This window comes from Sinohyriopsis cumingii, chromosome 18, assembly GCF_028554795.1.
Source record: "Sinohyriopsis cumingii isolate HCF-2022 chromosome 18, ASM2855479v2, whole genome shotgun sequence".
In the NCBI taxonomy this organism is placed as follows: Eukaryota; Metazoa; Mollusca; class Bivalvia; order Unionida; family Unionidae; genus Sinohyriopsis; species Sinohyriopsis cumingii.
This window is the reverse complement of record NC_142978.1, coordinates 79,895,659-79,914,161: the sequence shown is the minus strand read 5'-3', so window position 1 is coordinate 79,914,161 and position 18,503 is coordinate 79,895,659. Positions and strand designations below refer to the sequence as shown.

The window sequence follows — 18,503 nt, the reverse complement described above, 5'->3', positions numbered from 1 at the left end:
CAATAATCAGGATTATGAAAGCTAAATATTATGATAAATATCATAATTTCTAGAATGCACTATTAAATACAGGAATTTCTGTTGACTGATTCCAGTCAGATAATACAATTTCTTTTGACAGATTCCAGTCTGGTACTAGAATTTGTCTTGACAGATTCTAGTCAGATACTAGAATTTCTTTTGGCAGATTCCAGTCAGATACTAGAATTTCTGCAGATAGATTCAAATCACTGAAATGTCTGTTGACATGATTTAAGTCAAATTATGCAGTGAACTCAAATTCTGAAGCAAAACAGACTTTCTAACATTTTATTGTTGCTAAATTTGCAAATATTATGAAATATAGATGATGCATGATTGAAACACCGATGACCATTTGTAAATATTTGAAACGTGGATAGGTGTTAGTAGCCAACATTTTGTACATGCAGTACTATACTAAGGATGTATTGCTAATGTCAGTGAACAGATGGACTTAGGAATGTTACTTTTTCAGAAATAATCTGATTGCTCCTTTTGTGCTTTATTTTGAACATTCCTCATTCTTGACATGTTGAAATAAAAGACCTTGCTTAATTTTATCCATGCTTAGATAGCATAGCATGGAAGCAGGTATCACATTAATGGGGTAGGGTAAAATTATACCAAAAATGTATGTTTCTCAGTGATAAAATTGCTAAAATTATACGAAGTTGGTATGCTAAATATGCACATTTACCCACGTATTTAACCTTGAAAATACCCATGTATTTAACCTTGAAAATACCCCATGTAATTAACCTTGAAAATACCCGATGAATTTATAACTCCTGGTTTTCTTGGTCTGAAGATATCTTTATCAAACAAAGTCAAGTCTAAAATACTATTATTCAAAGGAAACTTTTGAACAGTGATGGAAAAAATTCATCTTTTGGGTTGATTGATACTGTCATTTTTTAATTATGTTCTTTATATACAGTGCAAGTAAAAAAGTTTTTGGACACAATTAAGCATCCTTTCAAGACAAATATGTAGGGATTATTTTTAGTATTCCTGCAAATGTCCTTTGTGGAAAGGTTTCTTTATATAGATATGTTCTTTAAGGCAGGTACTGTCACTTTATATGGAAATATCTGTACTTGTAATTATGAGAAGGGAGAGGGTAAGTTAATCTATGATAGAAAAATTCTCCACTGGATAGTAAGCTGGTTGTTGTTGTTGTAGGGTTTTTTGCCATTTTTCAGCACACAATAGGCTATACATGGTGGCCAGTATTAATGGTGGAGGAAGAACCCGGTGAAAACCCCGGAAAAAAACACTGACCCATGAGAAGCTACTGGCAAGCTTTCTCACATACCCACATTAGCCGAATCCTAGACTCAAACCCATGCAGACAGAAATGAGATGGCATTGATCCGTAATGGAGAGCGTTTTAGACCACTCTGCCACTCGGGGCCCCTAGTAAGCTGGTAAATGTATCTATGATGGAGAATTTTTTCATTTCAAAACATGATGGAAATCATGAATAAACAGTATGTATTACAGTACCAAGTTTTTTTTCCAGGAAAACTCACAGATGGATCACATATTCAGTGAGACATTATTGCCAAAAATATAATTGTGATCTAGAAAAAGATAAATGACTTCTTTGAAAGGGAATGCTTAAATATTTTACATGTAGTTGGCTATTCAAAAGAGATTGCTTAATATTTTACATGTAGCTGTCTATTCAGAACAGTTCATTCACTTGAATAATATTTAATGGAGGCATTCCCCATAGTTATTATTGAGCAACCGATGCTGGTAATAAAGAGCAAAAAAGAAAATCTGACCCAACACGAGAAATGTAATTTCGAAACGTTTTTCTTTTAAACCATGGTGAATCCATATCTTTGAAAATTAACATAAAATTAGCATAAAAATTGATACTTACTGTTGCTGTTCGCAACATAATCTAACTTGAAAAGCAAAACATAAATTGCAACAAAAACAATGCAGACTGAATAATGACATCACTCTAAAATTACGAATGTTACAAAAAATGTTTTTAGTATAACATTTTACCTTGTACGATAGGGTTACAGTTCACCTGTGTGATGAAAAATGATCTTGACTATTTAAGGGAGTGAACAAAAATATCAACTTAATTTCTTTTTTTTTTTTGTCTGTGAAGCAGGACAGGCAAAGAAATTGATGATTTTGGCATTATTTTTATCTTTTCATTTTTCTTGTGCCATACCTGGGGTTACAAGGTACAAGGTATAAAAAATATTCTGCTGAATCTTCAATATAAGGGGACTGATGTCATACTGTTATAACATGGTTATATAAACCATTATGTGGGGGCTGCTGTCCCAACATTATGTCATGGTTGTATGAACTATTGTGTGAGGGCTGCTGTCCCACTATTATAACATAGTTGTATAAACCATTGGGTGGGAACTGCTGTCCCATTTGTGTAACATGGCTGTATAAGCCAGTGTGTATGGGCCACTGTCCCATTTACACAACATGGTTGTATGAGCCAGTGTGTATGGATTGCTTTCCCATTCTCACAAAATGGTTGTATGAGCCAGTGTGTATGGGCTGCTGTCCCATTCTCACAACATAGTTGTATGAGCCAGTGTGTATGGGCTGCTGTCCCATTCTCACAAAATGGCTGCATGAGCCATTGTGTATGGGCTGCTGTCCCATTCTTATAAAATTGTTTTATGAACCAGTGTGTATTGGCTGCTGTCCCATTCTCACAAAATGGTTGTATGAACCAGTGTGTATAGACTGCTGTCCCACTCATGTAACATGCTTGATGAGTCAGTGTATATGGGGCTATATTCATAATTATAAAGGGATCGGATCAATAATTAGTTTTCCCATCAAACTTAAAATTAATATATATTTTTTTTATTGTAGAATATCTGCATTAGATTGGCATACAAACCACACATGCTTCTGTTCATCAGAGTCAGACGGTATTTTTTCATCTTTGAAAGACTAGTGTTCTCCATTTATTTGAACCATTTTGTGACCAGGTTACCATAGTTTTAAAAAGAGTTTGAAAAGTATTGATGAAGAAAATACAAGCTTGTTGAGTATATGAAATACATTTAGAGTAAGGACCTACTTCACTGAGTGAAAACTGTTTATAATTTCCCATTTATTGCAACCAGGGTTCATCTGGATAAAAGGAGGAGTCTCTTTGTCTCTTTGCTATGCTTCTCTGATATTTCAGGAATGTCGTCTTTTTTTTTTTTTTTTTTTTAAAAAGCAGTATTCAAGGTAGCATATGGGTGCATTTAAAAGTTGAATCAAATATCACATCTTTATGACAGTGTCATACTTCTGCAACAATAGATATCTAGTTTCATCCCCTGTTTTTGGACAATTTATGGTATGTGTGACCATTCCTGACATTTTCTTGTGGTAATGGTTACCAAGTATTTTGTTTGCCATTATAGGTCTCTTTGTGAGTCCTGCCTGTATGCATGATAAGTTCCAAATGGTATTTGTTCAAATTTTTCACATTGTTATGAGGCAAAATGAACTTTTTAACAAAGAAATAGAGACAGACATATTCTCAGGGTCATCAGGGGCAAGGATTGATAACAAGATTCCAATCAATCAGAAAAAATTCAGGGAAGTGTTTTGTTTTCAGGAAAATTGTGGAAATTTATAATAAATATGGGAAAATTTAAATTTTATTCAAAAGTCAAAGAGACATCAAGCAAATTTTTATCCTTAAAGGGCAGTTTCAAAATGGATGAGCATGGTCAGGGAAATATGTCCATGGTGAGCTTTGTTTTCAAATTCATAATTTCACATTTTCTTCTGTGGAAATTTTTTGGAGTAACCATTGAATATATTTAGGGATGTACTGATGTTATTTTTTCCCCCACATCTGTAGACTTTTGGTTGGTTATTTTACCTCTTGTTATTACAAATGTTGTCCATTTCTTTGTTTTATATATCTGATATGTGTGTGTCTTCATTTTGACATGAAAGATGTAACCAATGAATTTTGTTTCTCGTAATTTGTTGGAGCCTTGGATAATGAGTATCTCAGAGACTATAATGCAGATTCTTTGGACGATCTTGGCCCTGCAAAAGTGAAATTATTTTATATTCAAAATCATACAATGTTTCAATATATCAGGCATACAGATTTCACACCATGTATACCTTGACAGTTGAATAGAGAGATGGACCTAGATAGTGCAGTGGTTACACACTTGCTTTGCACTTTGGTTTGTCCTGGTACAATCCCAGAAATTGGCACATGTGACATTTGTGACCACCCAATTCCAAGGTCCACAACTTCACAAGGCTGTCCATAGTCTTTATCACCAAGACCAGCTAATTCTACTGCATACTTCACAGTCCACTGTTACTTAGTGTTTAGAATGGATTATGCAGGTTGCAGGACTGTACTCTATTCAGACTATCCTGGGTTGGCTGCCATGTTGTGTCTCTGATGAAGACATTATACTTCCATTGGCTTGGCACTCCATGTGCTGGTTTGACGTTAAAACACCAATCAGCATACATTGCGATAGTGTTATGATGCTATTTAAGGCCAGCATTTTCTTTTAAACCAGGATTATTTTTTTCTTTTACCTGAGGATTGTTCTGAACTATCATATTGGATAGAATTTGGTCTTTTTCTTCTACAAATACAAGGAAGAGTATTTTTTTTCAAGGGGCCCCTGTGTGGCCGAGTGGTCTAAAGCGCTCTTCGTTACTGATCACTGCCATCTCACCTCTGTCTGCGTGGGTTCGAGTCTAGGATTTGGCTAATGTGGGTATGTGAGAAAGCTTGCCAGTAGCTTCTCGTGGGTCGGTGGATCTTCCTGGGGTTTTCCCGGTTTCTTCCTCCACCATTAATACTAGCCGCCATGCATAGCCTATCGTGTGCTGAAAAATGGCGTTAAACCCCACAACAACAACAACAACAATTTCTTTCAATGTACTTGTGGGCCAGAAATTTCACCAACCTCTGCCCCCATTAAAATAGGTGGTCCCTTGTGATTTCAAGCAAACAGCATAACTGATGAGCAGCTGGCACACTATCTGGATAGTGCTCTTTCCTAATCATCTTCGCATTATATATTGGCATATATTAAAAACTTTTTTTTTAATGATTCCAAATGAGTTTTGTAATACAGAGTTTGAGAGCTGTTTTTAGGGCCTGTTGATTATATCTTGTCTTTGTAAAGGTGCTAGTGTTTATGTTCCTATAATAGCATACCAGATACACTGGCTTTTTAAATCACATCAAACTGATCCTGATCTACCGTGGCAAGATGCACCCACAGATCAGGGTCTATGCTGTTCATTCTACTGATTATTCCTAACTAACTGCACAGACACAGATCTTCTGGCACATTATGTGACAGCATATCTGGGTCTGTGCAGTTTGCAGTTAGACTCAACTTATAAGTGGTATATACTGCACTCAGTTCAGGCTGAGATCATTGACATTTCTGGTTTCCAAATGAAGAGCAATCAAATTCTGGGTCATTGCACAGCACTGAGGTATAAAGGAACACCTCAGAATATTGCATAATTAAGATGTGACATAAATGTTTCCTGCAGTCATTTCTTAATCATAACAAAACATCCAGTGTGAAGAAAAATGTGAATATGAGATGATTTGTAAGATACACATAAAAATAAAGTACCATATATACTTGCTTGTAAGTCAGGTCCTACTACAAATAACAGATACCCTTATCTACCCTCTCAAAATGTGCTGGCAGTTCAGGATCTTTGTTGTTCATTTGATTATTCCAAACAACTGCATAGACCCAGATCTGCTAGCACATTAAGCAATGGCAGATGTGGATCTATGCAGATTGAAGTTGGGTCTGATTTGTAAGCGATTATATATGGTACATGTATCTTGAAATAACAGTATATACATTTTGTTTAAAATTTCATGGTTGATACAAGCCATAAATTTCAAGACTCATTGTACAATGATCGTTCAATAAACAAAATAGGATGCCTTTCCTGTCCTTCAAGTAGCAACAGAAAAGCATTTTTTGTGCATGCAAAATTACACAGATTTATACGTATGAAAATAAATGTATTTACAGTAATAAAATAACGGTTGTTTTATGTGCATTATAATGACATTAATTTACAGTAATATAAGAAAATATAGGTTATTTTATGCACAGGATAATATTAATTCAAATTCTGCTTGCTGTTATGTTCAGACAGGGATGCTGTATTGCAGGTCATTTAGAAGCCGTTCCATTTATTGGATAGTCAGTTTAATCCAACTTTAGTGGAACATGTGGCATTGATTTACTGGACTAAACTGTAGTATGTGATATTTTAGTGGAACTTGTCTAAGTTTGCCCCTTAGCACTGTTGATCTCTTCCAATATTTAGTCAATAGTGGCCTTATTTAATTGAATTTATCACAAGGCATTTTTGGTTACGGCCCAATTCACACTCTTTCATTCCTTTACGGGCAGATTACACAGGTACCCTTGGTCATTAGGAGTTGTTTAATATATAATGAAACTCATAAACTGTATCATAGCTGTTGTGTTGTGTAGGCTACCTGTGAAATTAGAAGGTAGAGCAAACAAATAAAGTTTAAGGCTACATATATTTAATTAGTACTAATATTAGTACCCTTACTCGTACCCCATGGACAAATCAAGGTTATGCTACGAATATCGTGGCTAATATTTAATGGTTACTCTACATTAAACAAAATTCAAATTGAGAATTTCCATCCCAGGTATTGCAGTCCTCATGTATATCAAACTAGTGGACTTAATGGAAGACATCCTGAAATAATATTTCTCTAACTGTTTTGAGTGTCTAGAAGTTGATTTGTTAATATGTAAACAATTACTACATCTCTGATCACACTTGCACTCACTTTCTATCTCCACAGCAAAAATGTAAATGTGAAATAACTTTAATATAGGTATATATTGCTGGAAGACATTATTAAACTTGAAGTATAAAATCTTGTATTTCCTTCAAAACTATATACAAGTTACTGTTGCAAATTTACATAGCCATTGAATCTACTATCTTGTCACTAATATCTTTAACATTTTCAACATCCAAAGTGTATGCTAAGTACTGTAAATAGCCATTTAATTAATTTATATAAACACATCAAAAGTGTATGCTAAGTACTGTAAATAGCCATTTAATTAATTTATATAAACACATTTCTCTACTACACAGGGCAGAGCTCAACCTGAGAAACAAAGCATTTATGGCCAAAGTGCAGTTTGGGGTCAGTGTGCTGTAAAAATTCTGATTGCATGTTTTAGACTGCAAAAGCAGCAAGCTTTTTAAAATGTGGATTCTAATCAATGTGACTATGTAAAAGACTAAAACAATTTGAAACAGTTCAATTAGATCAATCACCCCTACAACAATGCCTCCCCCCCCTTCGGTAATGTGGCTTTCTTGGAAGACTTAGGCTACATATTTTGGTGTCAGTAAGGTGGTTTAATGCAAATGAATCCTATATATTTAGGCCATTTTTATCAAATGTCAAAAATATTGGATCCCAACAGTATTCATTTAGCTATGTTTTATTATATTATACTGTTTTGCTGAACAGACGTTGTAAAAGCTGAAGATTTATTTAACACACTAATTTTGGTACATAGTTCATTCAGGTATGAACTTTGAAGATCAGTAAGCCTAAAATCTTTGCAAATTATTGTGCCTACATGACAGAAAAGGCACTTGAATTTTGTGCAGAATTGACGTAAACATATATATTGAGATTAGCAGTACACACATATGTTGTGTATATAGTTAGATTATTTGGTTTTGCTCTCAAATTTCAATACACAACCATCAATTAAAATGGCCCATGAAAGAAATTTCACACTCATTTCAAGTACACTTGTAGTAATTTTGCCAAGCTAGAAAGACTGGTCTGAATCATAAAATACGAATTTGAATTAATTTGATAACTGATACAGTCGATGAAGAGCTAATAAATGGAAGGTGACATCGATATCTAGTGCAATATTTACATACTAACCTATATAAATGATTTGTGGTATTGTCATATCATCTCACGCTTGTTTGATCTCAAGTCTTTCCACTTTAAATTTCCCTTGACTAGTTCTGATTTAATGACACGTTTTCCTTCAGAATTGAAAAGTGTAGCACAAAGGAGACATTTATCTGTTAAACATTCTACTTCTATCCGACTCATTGCTCTGCAGATGACCTACAAGTTATCACATGAATGATAAGCTTGTTCTGTCTAGATAACACCTTATTTGTAACGGTTCTTCTATGCTCTTTTGATGTGAGAGATTATTTACTTTCTGCCTGTGGAAAACTGAGTGACAGTGAAATTGACATGGATATTGACTTGAGAACACTAGGTAAATGTCTGCCCCACAAAATTATTATTTATTTAAATTACACTGATAAAAATATCTCCTGAGTGTTTGCCGATTCGAGAGACTGGAATCCTGTCGGCTTGAGGAGTCGTATATGCACATATTTACTGTTAAAAATACTTTGTTTTATTGTTGGCCTGTTGTAAGACCGTGTGATTTGGTAATTTTTTGAAGAGATAAATAATTTTCTATTCAAATCATTTTGTTGGCATTTGAGATACTGTGTCATTTTCTTAAAAGAGGCATCAATACATTCAGGAATCTGTTAATAATAATTAAAATATGGAAGGATTTAATTTATCCAAATGACCAAGACAGGAACAAGTGTTGGGATTAATGGGGTTTCACTGTATTTACATTAAAGAGGTATGCTCAGTTTGGAGTCTGCCTTGGTGGCAGCATGTCATGATGCTCACTTTGTATGTGACCTTATGGTTATTTCTATATCTGTGTATGTGACCTTATGGTTATTTCTATATCTGTCCATCCAAACCCTGGATTGTTAAGGCTTGATCTCATCTGCAGTGGCTCACCACAAAGCGAGCTTTTGGTATGGTACTTCATCTGTCCTGCATTCTATATTTTCTATTGTCTTTTCACAGTTGTTATTAACAGATTTGCTTGACCAATTTGTACATGATTTTATAGGGCGGATTCTGGCATCAAGGCCATTCAGATTTGTTCAGTGGATGCTGTTACAACAAATATTAAAGTTTGTAACCAATTTCTTCTCATGATCCATTCAGTAGAATTTTACTGAATTTGACAGAAGCATCCTTCTATGAAGTTCTTTCAAATTTTTTCGAATGATGCAGATATACAATCAAAAATATGGCTACCATTGCTGAAAATAGAAAATCCATTACACAACATCTTTATCATAAAACTGCAAAGAATTTGACCAAATTTGTCCATAAGCATTTTGATGTATTGGATTTTCAAATATGGTGACCATTACTAAGAATAGAAAAACTCTTAAATGACTTCTAAAAACCAGTCAGCTGAATTCTGCTGATCTGACACAAAGCATCCTGGAATGATTTTAATTTAATACAAATGATGCAGATCTGCTTTCAGATATGGCTACTGTTGCTATAAATAGAATGACCTTCAAATGGCTTTTTCCAAAAATCTGCTGAAAAGACTGCAAGCAAATTCAACAGAAGGCATCCTGGTACAGAGAGCTTTCAATTGTTTTTACATATTTTGCTGATCTACCATGGGACATTACTGAAAAAGCAAAACCTTGAAAAAAATTGTTTGACAGAATATGATGAAGATAAACAGAAATCATCTGCTGTCTGATTTGACTGCTATTACTAAAGATAGAAAAAAAAAATCCTGATATATCTGATCAGAAACTGCTCAGTAGAATTGACGTGCGTTACTAAAAGTTTTCAAATTTATACAGATATTGTGGATTTGCCATCAAATATGGCTAACTGGGCTAAAATGGAAAATCCTTTAAACAACCTGTTCTCAAAAACCACTCAACAGAATTTGACTAAATTTTATGGAAGCATCCTAGAATATATAGATTTTAGATTTGTATAAATCATATCAGTTGGTCATGAAATATGGCTGCTGTTGCTAAAAATAGAAGAACATGTAAATAATTTCACTTAAAAGCAGCTTAGCATTGTTTGAGTTGTTTATGGCATCCTGGCTTAAATGCCTCTAAGATTTATACAGATATTGCCTTCTGCAATCAGATATGGTCACCATTACTGAAAACAGAAAATCATTTACTCAGATTTATCTCAGATAAACTGCTGAGCAGAATTTGACCAACATTAATACAATGTATTGTGGCTTAGTGGCCTTTTAATATGTAAAAAATTATACTGCTGTGTCCTAAACTATTTAGATGGAGATATAAAGACTCGAGAAACCTTGAAATAATTGTTAGAATGGGAAGAAGTATCAGCATACAGCGTGATACTGGCTTAGAGTTCTGGGCCAACTTTGCATTTGGCTGTTAGGCTAGTTGAGCAATCTCAGCCAACTTCGGCCTCATGTACTTAGGTAAATAAAGTGTAGACCTGACTGAAATGGTGATCTCTAGTTTAAATTTTTTTATTGAAGAACAAAATATGGACGGGTGAAATAGGCATCAGGACGATTACAATAGAAAATTTGAAATCTTGCACACAGCATGAGTAAGATTGTGCAATCTTTTCAGTTCAACTTTGGCAAACATTAAAAATATATAAATATTATTTTATATTTTAACTTTATTTCTTCTTCTTCATATATATATATATATATATATATATATATATATATATATATATATATATATATATATATATATATATATATTGTATAATATTTTGACATCTTTACCTTTTATGTTTTGTTGTACTTCATGCTTACATTTATTTGGAAGGGTTTGTCTTTCTTACCTGTCCGTGCAATTTGTTGTGTTTACTATTTTAGAATTTTCCTTTTAATTGGCATCATATAGCCATTATGGTGCTGATGTGCTTAAAAGCTAATATTTTATGTAAATCCAGTCTCAAAAGAAGAACGGCATCTTTTGTTGAAAAATATGGATGAAAAACATGACTAACGGAGCAGAATGTCTTGGTGTACTTCATAAAACATGATGCCATTTTTGGTAGAAATTTTAATGTCTGCTGAAGAGTCCAAAAAATGAAATCAGTCTCCATTGACAGGTTTCAAAAGTGACTGGACCTCAGTGTTAGAAAATTTTTCAGGTGATGTTAGCCTTGTTTAGATTGTTTGGGAGATGATCAGTTCAACTTTGAAATTGTGAGGGCAAGGTTTAATTTAATTATGTCATGTAAAACCGGTAAGAATTTGGGTCTTTTTCCAGCAGTGTGTCTGGTCCAAATCAGTCTTTTCAGGAATTGATGCCAATGATGGGACATGCACACAAATAAAATTTTGTACGTAAGTAAGTATAAAACAAAACATTCTCACATTTGTTGCAGTTTCGATCATATTTTGATGTGTATGTAAGGTGCTTTCTCATTGTCACTGGAGGCATTGTTGATAAATTACAAACAGGATTGTAATTAGTTCTTCATTGTGGTTTTATAATATCAAGAGAGCTACAAATTTATTATTAATTACAAGTGTGAAAATCCTATCCAAATTACACAAATAATTTTCATCAGTTAACTAAATTATAGTTTTTGTCTTTCCTTTTTTCCCCAAATTTTTGTCAGCAAATATGTGACATTTTTATTTTTTTTCTTCTTCTTCCTGCAGAAATATGCATGAAGCATGGAACAAATTGAATAAATTGCAGGTGTCACAAGGGTATGCTTTGTAACTCAAGAAGCCATTCTTTTTGCATTGTCATCATCATCATCATCATCAACATCATCATCATCATCATCATCATCATCATCGTGATGTTACTGCAGCCATTACTGATTATTATTATTATTATTATTATTATTATTATTATTATTTGCAGAGAGGGATTCTGGTAGTGATGTGAATGGTTTTGAGAAACAACCACAGCGGAGTCTTAGCTTTGTTGATCAGACAAGGAAGCCATCCAGACCTGACCCAAAGGAAGTCATCCCAGAGGCTCCACGGCCACGTATTCAGATTGTCCGCAGTCAGAGTTTGACAGTTAGGGATAAGTTGGAAGATGATGAGAAACATAACTCATCATCTGTAAGGGATTCCAATATTTTGAAGGAGAAATGTAATGGACTTGTACCTCACAAATTCCCACATGACATTAATTCCACTTCAAAGCATATTGCAAGTCTTGATGAAACTGTAAGGACAAAACGAAGCCTTCATGTTCACACTTCATTCACAAATTCTAGTTCAGGTGATGGTGCTGATGAAGAAGTATTTGAAACCAAACAGAGCATTCAAACACATGTTCCTAATGGTCTTCGCAAAATTGTTTCAAAAGTTTCTCCACGCTCTGTGAGTGATAGGAGACAAATTACACCAAGGCATCATTCCAGATCACAGTCTTCTGAGTCGGATGATTTGCAAAGTGCATCAGAACAATCTGCATCAAGAACTTTGAGTGATTCCGAAGTCTCAGAGTCAGTATACAAAGACCGACTCAGTGCAAACAATTCCAAGCATTCTGTGAACAGCAAATCATCACAGCAACTACCAAGTCAGCGAATCTTAGCTAAATCCTTTTCAGATGCTTCATTAAAGTACAAAAAAGACCACAGGTCCAGTGTAGCAAGTGATGTGGGTGAGTGTGAAACTACTGAAAAGAAGGGGGATAAGCCTCAGTTTGATACAGATACAAGGAGTTGCTGGCTAGAGGGGAAGAAGAAATCCATTCCAGCTTCGGATGAATTGAATAAACTTATGTCCACCATGGATATTGAAGCAGCTTTCTCAGAAATTCTTGAAGCCGTGGATGATTCACAGAAGCTCTTGGAGGAGACACCTGGTGTTGTGATTAAAGAAGAGGATGAGGAGGTGGAAAGTGAGGTGGTTGATGGGAAGAACTTAGAGCCATCACAGTTTCTAAAAAAACTTTCGCGGAAGACAGCAAAGGAGAGGATTGACTGTGGGCAGGTAGATGATTTAAGTGCAATAAAATCCCAGAATTCCAACACTTCTTACTTCCCGAACACAGAGGACAGTATCAACTCCCTGGACCAAGGTAATCAGCTAACATTATTTTTGTTTTTAGTCTTTAAAACAGTTGCTTGACTTTTTGTTTTAAAAAAGGCAAATTAGGCAGACAGAGTTATACTGAGCCAGTTTGATTGTATAAACGTGAAGGCTTGTATTGGAGTCATTTTTAACACTAAACAATACTTTTATAGAAAGATCAATACTGTTAATACATGTATTTGTATGGTCTAGCATTTGAGTTCATTAGACACAAAATTAATGAAACCAATTTAATTTCTTTATTCATTGAGCTGATTGCAGCAAGTTGTTTGTTATGTTATTGTTCAGCAAGGTTTATATCTCTTTTATTAATCAACATGAGTGTGATAATTTATTCATCAGACAACTTGAAAAATGTAAAGCTACTCAAGGAAGTTATCAAGCAGCTGTTAAGTGGCAATTCACAATGACATACACATGATTCAGTACAGTTTGTATAACATGCCATTGTACCTGATAAATGCTATGTGATAAAAGATATTCACCTGGTATGGAGAATTTCCATATTGTAAAAAATTTTGAAATTCTAATTTTACACAAAATTTATGTTTAGTTATGGGATTTTGCAAAAGTTGTGACCAGTTTGCAAAAGTGAAAAAATCAAAACACACATTTCCCCATGGCATCAAATTTTTTTGAGTTCAACCATTATTCATCACTATATGATACTAATGTTTGAATTCAAAATATGTATAGACAAGAACAGACATGTGCGTACAGGTACGTAAAGTGCAATGGTTTTACCAGACCTTTCTTTAAAAAATGTGTAGTTTAGTGGTTTTCATGGGTATGATAGACCATGATTTGTAATATGCTGATATTCAGAGCCTCCCCTCTCCCAATATATAATGGTAAAGTATCACTTGTTTTTTGTTTAGATTTGTAGTCATTTTAATACCAGCAGTACAATGGCATAGGAAGAGATTCTGCTCCCCACCCCACTCCTATATAAAACTTGATTTTGGGTTTTCTTCCCAATAAAAAAATGTAGTTTGGTGGGCATTTTTAGCCCCCACTGAGCATGCCCATCTCCATATGCCCTCTTCCCTACTCCCCACCCCCTACTGCGGGGTTCACTTGGGTGATTGCTACACCATTGCAAGAGCAAAAGGTGTGAAGAATGGAAATCGATTGATTGCAATAAACTTGAAATCTGGGTTCTGATGAAGCATTTTGAATGATATTCCTTAGTAATAAATGTAACATATTGCTCGCATTTTGTGTCCTTCACTCCATGAAGAACATATTATATTAATAAATAATAATATTACTAAATTTTTAGCAATCTACTGATATTTAGAACCAATTGACAGCAATGAAATTTTTAAAAAATGGCATGTCAATCATGGTTTGCACTTTTTTAAAAAGTACATAAATCCTACTGTAAGATCTAAGTTTCTATTCTCCTGTGTAAAATATCTAGTATAGTGTATGGATTAGGACAGCACTGTAATTTGTGTACTAGATACTGTTCCATACAATTGTGAAAGCAGTTACCATTTTAACTTGCTTGTAAGTCGAGTCGAGTCAAACTGCAAACAACAAAGATCCTAATCTGCCATAGCATAATGTGCCTGCAGATCAGAGTCAATGTTATTTGTCCTGCTGATTACTTGTAACAAATTGTACAGACCCAGATCTACTGGCAGATCATGTGACAGCAGATCTGGTCTTTGCAGTTTGCAGTTGGGCTCATCTTATAAGCAAATACAGTACTTTCTTTGATTTAAACATTAGTTGTTCCATGAATAAAAATGTTTTCACCACATTTGTTATTCTGTTGATGGCAATTACTATCCACTTATCATTGAGCAAATGGAACACAATACATTTCATACATCTAATTGTTGAATTAACAGATAGCAGATCAGTCCTGTTTTCTCTAAGTCCACTGTAATCATACCAGTCTATGGTGACACTTTGTCATTTGTGGAGATAGTCTTCTTATAAAGAATTGTCTTAAGAGTAGATGTCTTCATGACCTTATCTGAAAGTACATCTACATTGTATTATATTTTTGTTATTATTAAGCCTTTCGACCCTGTGCAGACCATAGGCTATTAAATCCTCCTCAGTCCATTTCACTCTTTCTTCCACCGTCTTTTAAATCTCACTCCAGAAGTATCCCCCTCTCTTCCTCTGCTCCATTTCTCTTTGCCAGGTATGTTTTGGTCTTCTTTTCCTTGTGCCCTTTCAGTTCCATCTTGGTGATTATCTCATTTTGTTATTTCTCAATTTCCTCAGTATGTGTCCTTTCTATTTACATTTCATTTGTAAATCTGGACTTCCATATCTTACTACATTATTCTTTCCCAAAGTGTTTATGGCAGATTGTCTCAGGCCACCGAGGGGCCCCGAGTGGTCGAAAGCGGTCTCCGTTACGGATCACTGCCATCTCACCTCTGTCAGCGTGGGTTCAAATCTCGGATTCGGCTAATGTGGGTATGTGAGAAAGCTTGCCATTAGCTTCTCGTGGGTCGGTGGTTCTTTCTGGGGTTTTCCCGGGTTCTTCTTCCACCATTAACACTGGCCGCCTTGTATAGCCTATCGTGTGCTGAAAAATGGCGCTAAACCCTACAACAACAACAACAACATCAGGCCACCGAAATTGTTGTAGTGCCTTAATCTTGATGTAACTGCACTAAGGGGAATTTAGTCACAAGCAAGAGGGTGTTTCATTTCCACATTTAATGTAACCCTACTCAGAGAGAGCATTACCTGAAGATATTTTCTTGAGCTAAACTTATGGTTTGTCTTTGTTAGTGGCAGACTTTTATCAGACCCTAGTCTACATACCAACATCTAAGTTATATAATCCAAATTAAAGCCATATATTCACTCTGACACCACACACACTCTTTTGCAACTGATAATGTATGTTAGAATTACCCAAAATAGGATGAAGAAAATTACTTGTAAAATTTATCCTTATGAGTTAATTAATTAAACTGTAACTACCCAACTCAGTTTTAAACACATTATATCGGCTAAAAGATCTTAGTAGTTTGTAATATGTTTTGATAGCTGTTTTTCTGGAGATCTCTGTTTTGATAGCTGTCTTTGTTGTTTGCAGTAAGATTTGATAGCTGTCTTTGTTGAGACCATATGTTTTGATAGCTGTCATTGTAGAGAGCCATATGTTTTGATAGCTGTCTTTGTTGTTTGCAATATGTTTTGATAGCTGTCATTGTAGAGAGCCATATGTTTTAATAGCAGTCTTTGTCCTGTGCAATATGTTTTGATAGCAGTCTTTGTAGAGAGTAGTATGATTTGATAGCTGTCTTTGTAGAGAGCCATATGTTTCGATAGCTGTCTTTGTAGAGAGCCATATGTTTTAATAGCAGTCTTTGTCATGTGCAATATGTTTTGATAGCAGTCTTTGTAGAGAGTAGTATGATTTGATAGCTGTCTTTGTAGAGAGCCATGTTTCGATAGCTGTCTTTGTAGAGAGCCATATGTTTTAATAGCAGTCTTTGTCATGTGCAATATGTTTTGATAGCAGTCTTTGTAGAGAGCCATGTGTTTTGATAGCAGTCTTTGTAGAGAGCAGTATGATTTGATAGCAGTCTCTGTAGAGAGCAATATGTTTTGATAGCAGTTTTTGTAGACTGCCATGTTTTGATAGCGGTCTTTTTTGAGAGCCATGTTTTGATAGTGGTCTTTTTTGTTTGCAATATGATTTGATAGCTGTCTTTTTAGAGAGCCATATGTTTTGATAGCTGTCCTTGTAGAGAGTCTTTGTTAACAGCCATATGTTTTGATAGTGGTCTTTGTTCATAGTGGTATTTTGTTTAGAGTCTTATGTTTTGATAGCAGTCTTTGTAGAGAGCTGTACATTTGGATAGCAGTCTATTTAAAGGGCTGTACATTTGGATAGCAGTCTATTTAAAGGGCTGTTTATTTGGATAGCAGTCTATTTAAAGGGCTGTTTGTTTTGAAAGCAATCTTTTTTAGAGAGCTGTATGTTTTGATTGTGATGTTTAGCTACATCACTGAGTTCATTTGAAAAATTTAGATTCAGTTTTTATTCAGATAACCAAGAACATACTAGACAGAAGGTCAGATGTATAAAAATTTTGTCAAAATACCACAGTATTCTTGGTCTTAATCAAATGGCTACAATTATCAGATGTTTTAGGCCGTAATTGCACCTAAATATTCACAGACATGTGTTTATTATGCTAATGGTGCATGTAAATTATTCAGTCAATATTCATTAAGACCCAGTCATTAAATTTGGTATTTACCACTTTTACTGATTGCCAAATTAGTTTCAGCAAAATTGTTTGAATTTTCAATGAAGATTTGGCTTTGAAAGGAATTTGCTTAGACACAAACAAGAATGCAGTCAACTCCAGTAAATATACAAGTGTTTGTGCACCACAGCTAATATAACACAAATTAATACTCTATTTTGTTTTTTAGGATTAAAATGTATGAGAGACCCATTATCAAAATTTTCCTTGGAGTAAGGTCCCCTTGTGAATCTATTTCCTTGAGAAAGAGTAGTTACATACTGTTCCCGAGGCATAATGTTTTTGTTTTTATTGTTCTTGGCATTATTGCTGTTTATTATTCTTTGCATTATTGCTGTTTAATTTAGAGGATATTGAAATATATATTGGAGTAAAATCAGGTATAATGAAATAAGACATGAGGTGGAGTACTTTTTAAACAATCATTTTGTTTTGTTAAGTTAGAGTATGAGAAAAAGTGCAAGTGGTTGTGATTTGTTTTTAATTAGGAATACAACGATGAGTATGTACATGGGTACAGACTGAGTCATTTTGATATCGCATCTGCTTAGAATTCAGAAATTGGATCGTATTTTTTTATATAGGAGAAAAAAAAATCCCATAATTTTGGACAGCATGCTAGAGACCATTAGTCTAAGCACCAGTTATTTTTCAGAAACAAGTTGTTATATTTCAAACCATGCAATATATAGTTTGGACGAAGAATGCTTTGTTTCCAACTGGGAGAAGACCTTAAAATTTCAAATACTCTTGAAAATTGAGGTGGGGGTAGGTTAGAGTTTTCAGCTGCCACTTGATTGCAGAAAAAATAGTTATTTGAGCCATAATTGAACTGATCATGAGAGAATTTTCAGAGGTTGCAGAATTTATTAGTCATTTGAGATAGATGTCTTGTATGGATCATTTGGGTGCTTGCCTTTAATATATTTGTATAGACACTTAAAATATAACATCTGGATTCTCATTTAAACATAGATGTTGATCCCTACTTGAATTGCATAGTATGCTATTGGTGTATCCAAAATTACCCTCTTTTAATAAATTTGATGATGGTAATCAAAATACGAGATGAAATAATATTTATTGCTTGATATTAAATATCATTTTTTTAAATAAAAAAAATACTGCAGTATCATTTTGTTGCAAATGTCCTTGAGGTGTTCATTTATTTTCTTGAAAGTCCCATTTGGTCTCACCTGAATATTTTATTTGCTGCATGTGAAGCAGGTTA

The 18,503-nt window shown here is 34.4% G+C and overlaps 1 protein-coding gene across 1 annotated transcript in view; it reads left to right on the top strand.

Moving 5' to 3' along the window:
- LOC149777142 (uncharacterized) overlaps positions 1 to 18,503 on the top strand; it is a 263,171-nt gene that overhangs the window by 104,493 nt on the left and 140,175 nt on the right. Inside the window, exons 7-8 of the mRNA XM_089941376.1 lie at positions 11,827 to 13,002; positions 15,048 to 15,177. Of these exons, the coding sequence (XP_089797502.1) occupies positions 11,827 to 13,002; positions 15,048 to 15,177 (1,306 nt within the window). The remainder of the gene's footprint in view (positions 1 to 11,826; positions 13,003 to 15,047; positions 15,178 to 18,503) is intronic.